Source organism: Erythranthe guttata, chromosome 5, assembly GCF_056151865.1.
Source record: "Erythranthe guttata isolate IM_541 chromosome 5, IM_541, whole genome shotgun sequence".
Classification (NCBI taxonomy): Eukaryota; Viridiplantae; Streptophyta; class Magnoliopsida; order Lamiales; family Phrymaceae; genus Erythranthe; species Erythranthe guttata.
In genome coordinates this window covers 8,486,653-8,493,865 of record NC_142537.1, presented here as the reverse complement: position 1 = coordinate 8,493,865, position 7,213 = coordinate 8,486,653, and the positions used below count along the sequence as shown (strand labels likewise).

At 38.7% G+C, this 7,213-nt stretch overlaps 1 protein-coding gene across 1 annotated transcript; it reads right to left on the bottom strand.

The window, feature by feature from the left end:
* Window positions 1–3,324: 3,324 nt before the first annotated feature.
* On the bottom strand, window positions 3,325–5,368 carry LOC105954130 (uncharacterized). The gene is made up of 3 exons (XM_088817901.1): window positions 5,081–5,368; window positions 4,411–4,987; window positions 3,325–4,322 (listed from the first exon to the last, which is right to left on the bottom strand). Exons 1-3 carry the CDS (start codon window positions 5,366–5,368, stop codon window positions 3,703–3,705), a joined length of 1,485 nt encoding a protein of 494 aa, XP_088674027.1. The 3' UTR covers window positions 3,325–3,702.
* Window positions 5,369–7,213: the final 1,845 nt, after the last annotated feature.

Here is a 7,213-nt window from a genome sequence, read left to right as displayed (position 1 = left end):
GCTTCTTCGCAACAGCTGGCGAGCTCGTTAATTGGTGGATCTTCCATTTATGCGAAGACATCGATGCCATGGCGGTTTACAATTGGGGGGAGTGCATAGTTGATTTCCTTATTGACTATGTCCAAAATAAAGAAAAAGTAACGCAAGTTAAGGGATGCACCACATTGTTACAGGTACGAAAAATTACACACTTGCATTAACCGACTATGTAAATTGTTTATATAATAGCTGATTAAGATATTTACTAATATAATCTCTCTTTTTGTAGTTCTGGATCTGTGAGAGGATTAAACTGATTGAGCCTTTACAACCAAATGCATTCCCAAGGTTCCGAAAATGGCATCTCCCAACCCTCGGCAATAAACTTGAGAACTTAGCTATCAGGGACATACTTGACGCCGATATTGACGACCATGAGCTCGTTATAAGGGAAAGAGAGTCACAAATCTATACAATGCAGGATCAAGAGCACGTCGATTATGATTTGTAAGAAGACACAAAAGACCAGGCGGGCAATGCTGACAGTCGTATTGGCAAACGCAAGAGGGATGCAGAATCGGATCAAATGTTAGATGAAGACACACCACTTGCTGCATTGATAAACAGGATTCCAGATAACTTCATGAAAAAGTTGAAGGAGAAGGAGGCGCAAAACGTCAAGCTGTCGGCGGACCTTGCTGCAATGACTGTGACTGCGCTACAGTTCCAGAAAATGACGGAAGACTTGGAAGCAAAAAACAACATACTCAAGGAGCAGCTAGCAAGAAAAACAGAGGTGGAAAAACTGAGTCCAACATCATCGGCAGCAACGCTGCAACAGACGCAAGACCAACTCACGGATGAGATCATAAAAACCATTGATTTATTAGCAGAGAACTACCAATTGAAAACTGACAACGATCTTCTTGGTGCAACAAATGCGGTGCTGAACGAACAAGTGGATGAACTCAAGGCCAATATGAAGACCCTCACTGAGCAGCATCAAAAGTTACAACAGTCTAACAACGATCTCCGTGCTCAAATGGAAGAGAAAGAAAAACAGAGCCGAACCGACACCATCCATACACCAGATGGCAGCCCCCAAATGGATGATTGTCCATCGTTCACGCTCCTTTCTCCCACTCAGAAGGAACCAGAATCAACCCATGGAGAAGAATTCTCGCAGTTGCCACTAACTGCCATGGATGAAAAGGACCCCGGGATGATTGATCTAATGACGGCAGTGGAATTGTACAAGCAGAACGAGGCTAAACTCCGGAGCAAAGTTCAAGACAAAGAACAAATAATAAATGAACTCACAAATGCCTTACAATCTAGACCACCGCAGCAAAACCCCGCTGAAGAAGATGACGATCAGTTTGATGACGCCGTGAACGAGTTTATGGAAGAAATTGAACCCAAACCCGTTGTCTCTGGGCGCACACGATCAAAAAAATCCACCGTCTCACCTAGAACAGTTTTGAAAGTTGCAAAAACATACAAGAGTTACACAACCTACAAGTAGATGTCAGAGACTGGCCAGCAACTGCTCAATTTCATAGCAACCACAGCTGGGGATAAAATGGGGTAAGTAACTCTTTGTATTAATCGACTGTGTTATATGAATATTAATCGACTATCACTTATAAGCCATAGTCAATTAAAAAATCTACTTGTTTTTTGTACAGACGGCTGTACTGGAGGAGTGCAGATGGCAAAAAAATTGTGCAGATTGAAGACTTGTTCACCATCATAAGGAATGAAATGATCTACAGCGCATTAAGTAAAATTAAAAAGAATTATTCTAATAAATGAAATATAATATTAATTGCTCTGTTATCTTTTCATGAAAAAAAGCCGTTAGACTCCTTCTGTGAGATTTTGATGATTGAGCAAGCAAACGGCAAATTCAAACGTGGAGCCCATCCTGACTTGAGTGGGGAAAGCTATGTTTTCCCATGTTTGCTTCTGGTAAGACAGTTTAATCGCAAACTAATCAAAAAAAATCACATTATGTTTGGTCGCAAAACACTAATCTATATATATATTGTTTCACAGAATGACATTAGGCACCCAAACAGACCGGACAGAACGTTTGAGCTACCCCCGAACTTGGACGATCACAGATACATTATATTCCCGTTGCATTCAGGTACAAATCCAAACAAGGTGGCCAACCACTTCACTCTGCTTGTTTTCGACAGACTACAAGAAACATGGAGTTACTACAACTCGTTGCGTCCGAGAAGGAAGAATGATGAGATGGATTCCACTTCCGACAAATATTTTATCGACGCATTAGACATGGTTAGCAAAACAAAACATAATATTTTAAAAAGCAAAAAAATTGATTGATACTTTACAATTAACTCTAAATTTCATGTTGCTTATAACAGAAGGAAGCAATGAAGCTGTCAGCTGCAAAGTACAACATAGACGTCAACTTTGACATGCCTGTTGTTGACGTGATATCCTCCCCGCAGCAAAATAATGGAAGAGACTGTGGCCTCTTTGTCTTGTACCTGATCAAGCAACTTTTCTTACAACATCCACTCGACACCCCCAAGGACATGAAGAAAGAAATACCAAAGCTGCGTGGGGTCATCGTGGACACATTCTTAAAGTATGGTGGAGACAAATACTACACCAAACCAGCAAGGAATGCTTGAGAGCTTATTGAAATTTATGATTTGTTGAAAAAAAACTAGTAGTGTCTAATATTCTTTCTTGTATTCAAAACATGTAGGATTTATTAATCGACTATCCTTGTTTAACTATTCGACTATTCGACTATCCTTGTTTAACTATTCAGAAACATGTAGGATTCATGAATTTGTGTATTGAAATTTATGTATCACTGAAAATATTTTGTCCCCATTTATAACACTAAAAAACAATACACACAAGTTCACAAAAACACAATCATAAAAAACCATATAATGTTTAAAACTGTGAACCACATATAATGTTTCACTATTCGACTATTAGGTTTCACTAATCGACTACGTAGTACAAAAACAGAATAAAATTTGTCCCCTGCTGACACCATTTTGCTCCCTTGTGAAAAAAAATCTAAAACCAGAATAAAAAAACATTTTGTCCCACTGTATAAACCCACAATAAAAACACAAGTTCAAAAGAACACAAACTGCTAAAAAAAATCTTAAAACTATGAACCACATATATGGTTTCATTAATCGACTATTATTGTTTCACTAATCGACTATGCATCATAAAAATTGTGAAAACATCATAAAAATTGTGAAAAACATCATAAAAATCGTGAAAACATCATAAAGTTCAAGAAAAATAAAATCATTTCCGGCATGTTTTCTTGTTATGATTCCCAACTTCTTTGCAACGGCTGCATCTCATTTTTCGAGATGTAAACTCCCTATTAGAAGGGATCCTCTTCCGTTTAGGCCTGCCACGCGATGGATGATACTCAGGTGGCCCAATGTCACTATCTGCAATGTCATTATCCAGTCTAACAAACGGCACAACTGAACCAGAATAACTTTGGACAAAAGTTGATCTATGAAACCATTTATCAATATATTCGTAACCACCACCTATTTCTAAGAAAATCACAACAGCAGCGTGTGCACATGGAAGCTCGTAGATTTGCCAAAGCTTACACAAACACACTCTCTCTCGCAGATCCACAACAACATTCGGCGTCGATAAAACTTCATACACAGTTTCCGACGACTTTTTACGTTCCTATGTCCTCCCTTTATCAACTAGCTGTCTCATTTTTTTGTCAACGGATTCGGTCAGCACAGTTGTCCACCTATTTCCATCCCCCGGTCGATCACTAAGTTGTTCCATCAACAACATTCTAATCCCGTCAATCAAGCTAGTAATAGGCAGGTACCGTTCATCGTCAACCTGAGAATTCCACGACTCACACCCATTCGATGTCATTTGACCATACCTCAGACCCTCAAAATGTGCATTTGCCCACTTCTCCTTTGGAATACCATCTAAAAAATTGCACACTTTCTTGCCGCCAGTAGCTCTCAACTTCTGGATACAGCGGGCAAAATCTTCCTTCGTAACCGCATAAGCACAATTTGCAAATTGTGCCAGTACCGCGTCACGAAAGTTTGGAGCAACACCCCTGAACCTGTGCTGCAAATTGCGGGTCAAATGTTTGTAACAGTAGCCGTGTAAAGCATCTGGAAAAATTTGCCTAACTCCTTCAAGAATCCCATGGTTACGATCAGAAACAAAAATCAACGACCGGTCAGTCCCAACAACATCTTGAAAGTGGTTCAAAAACCAAGACCAGTTACAATCAGTTTCTTCACTTACAATTCCAAAAGCAATAGGAAACAGACCTACCAAAAAAAAAAAAAAACAGAAAACATTAATCGACTATGCATATACTATTGGACTGTGCATTAATATTGCATGTTCACAGTTTACCTTCATCACCGTCTTTCCCAATAGCACTCAACAGGATCCCCTTGTGCTTACCCTTCAAAAAAGTCCCATCAAGCATCACCACGGGGCGGCATGACTTGAATCCTACCAAGAAAGCTGCAAAGGCAAAAAAACATTCGGGGAAAATTCGCTTGGACTCATCGATATCCAAATTGAATATGCTTCCGGGGTTCGTCCTCTCAGCTTCAGCAAAATATGACGGCAGGTATGCATACGAGCTGCTGTGGTCCCCGAAAATCCTATTTCGACCCGCATCAGTAGATTTCCACGCAACAAAATAACTAATCTCAACGCCAAATTTTTCCTTCACCTGTTTTTGAACCTCACGAGGCGTAATACCTGGCATTGCCCTGATATCACCTTCTATCAAATCAATTATGACACGCGACGTCATTCTCCTCCTACTTACAGTACCAAAAAACATGCCACATTGATGCTCTTTGTTGTACTTTCGAATGTAACAAGAACCATTCGATTTAGAAATAGAAGCATGAATCCTCCACGAACACTGAGCCTCATGTTTAAATCTACATTCACCAGTCACTCTGTACGACTCGTTCTTCACATACGCAAACTCAAATCCCATCTCAACCGAAAACTTAATCAAGCATTTTCTAAATTCATCAACTCCACCCAAAAAAACTTGTCATACCTCTTTAATCAAATGAACCCACTCAGCACTCAACAATTTCTTACCAACCGAAGTGTCAACGACTCCCTCAACATTCATCTCATTCACAACCACACTCCTATTGTACTGTGCTACGGGTAATTGAACATGGTCAACACATAAAGGATTTGCGCCCACCAGAAACCGATTATTCTCTTTCACAATAACCTCAATACACTCTAATGACAACAACTTCATCATATCAAACATCGAAACCATGTCATCATCGTCCGACAGAATACACTCGCCGTAATCCGCAAGGATATACATTAACGTAATATTACATTTTTTCAACTGTTTCCATTTAAGAATGACAAATTCCACCAGCTCTTCTAATTTCAAAGATTCCGAACACCTTTTAACTGCAATTAAGCATCCAAACCTCAACAAAATTCTGTGTGAGACATACATCTGTATAGTAAAGAAACACAGTAAATCGACTGTGCGCATATTAAAACGACTATGCAATTAATTACATAGCAAACAGATCAAAGCTCTCTCTGTTTACACATAGAATCTACAAAAAATGGACCAGTTTAACATAATTACACATATGAACAAACAGAGGCTCTGTTTACATCGACTTTTAGCACAAAAACGACTGGAAATTAGGATCGGATCATCAAAACCACACTACGGGCGAAAACATATACGTAACAAACAAAAACAAAAAAATTGAAAAATCGAAACGAACGTGATCATTTTAACATAATTACACATATGAACAAACAGAGGCTCTGTTTACATCGACTTTTAGCACAAAAACGACTGGAAATTAGGATCGGATCATCAAAACCACACTACGGGCGAAAACATATACGTAACAAACAAAAACAACAAAAAATTGAAAAATCGAAACGAACGTGATCATTTTAACCCTAAAACACATAACAAAATCGACAAAAAACTATTTTCGAAAATCAGTAGAAAAAAAACGAACCGTATGTTTGAATGTCCATCGCCGTATGTGCAGTTAACTTCCTCGTCTGTTTCAATCTCCGTCGCCGTCGCCGCCGCCACGTCAGTCCCCGTTCCACGTCTCCACGTCAGTCGCCGTTGACACAGTGATAACCAAAGCACAAAAAAAACAGGGGTTTGAACAGAGGCGTGAAACGTGAACAAAAGGCTTTAATAAAAGTAAACAAAATAGAATTACAAAAAATAATATCGAAAAAAATATATTAATCGGATTAAAATATAAATTGCGGTACGGTACGGTATTACCGTGGTATTAGAAACACAATACCAATACCGTACCATATTGTAATGGTACGGTACTAATGCCGTACCGTAGACAATGGTAACCGTTGTTTCGGTAATTTTTCGGTAATCCTTGGTTGGTATACCATGGTATATGGTAATCGGTATTTTTTTTCCAGCCCTACGTAAAAGTATCAAGTTCATGCACTTAATAAATCAAGTAGAAGAAATAATCCAAATTAATACTTGTATAAAATCATAAAATTGGGTTCACAAATCCCACATAGGGTTCGAATAAAATACTAAAAACTAAAGACTTTAGCTACTCGTAATTCTTATCATAAACAAAATAGAATTAATAAAATAAATAAGAAAAAGTATGTTTGAGTCTTCGATCTTCGTTCTTTGCGTTTTATGGTGTAAAATTTTTCTTCCTTTGATCCCATTGAATTGTGTTTATATAGTGGTTAAGACTTGATCAAAAGGAAAGAGCATCCTTGTGCAATTAAAACTTCCAAACTGTGTAGAATCGGGGTCTCGGACGGCCGTCTGAGATTTTAGGCCATTTTGGGACGACTGTCTCTTTTTTCGTAGCCTACTGCTCAACTTTGCATGATGGGACGGCCATTCCAGATTGTAGTACAAAATTGGGACGACCGTCCGAAGCTTTTCTGCACTTCAGTCGGTTTTGATTCCGATTTTTGACCATGTTGGAGTCCGAATTTCGGAATGTTGGGTGAAATAAACATTGTAGCTCTTTAATGAGCTTTCCAATGCCGCGTAAATCAGGTGATTTGGAGTTTGTATGAGAGAGATATGCTTGAAATGGTGGATACTGCCAAAGCTGTTGCAATATTCCTTCTTCCAATTTGATTTATTTCTTATTTGCAACTTTTTCTTTTCTTCTTGATCTCT

Bases quoted from the DNA above. Each gene is read 5' to 3' on its own strand.
- LOC105954130 (XM_088817901.1), bottom strand. From the start codon at position 5,368: ATGTATATCCTTGCGGATTACGGCGAGTGTATTCTGTCGGACGATGAT. The intron at 4,988-5,080 runs GTATGACAAGTT...GCGTATGTGAAG, and splicing joins GGGTTCATTTGATTAAAGAG to AACGAGTCGTACAGAGTGAC. The intron at 4,323-4,410 runs GTAAACTGTGAA...TTTTTTTGGTAG, and splicing joins TGGGAAAGACGGTGATGAAG to GTCTGTTTCCTATTGCTTTT.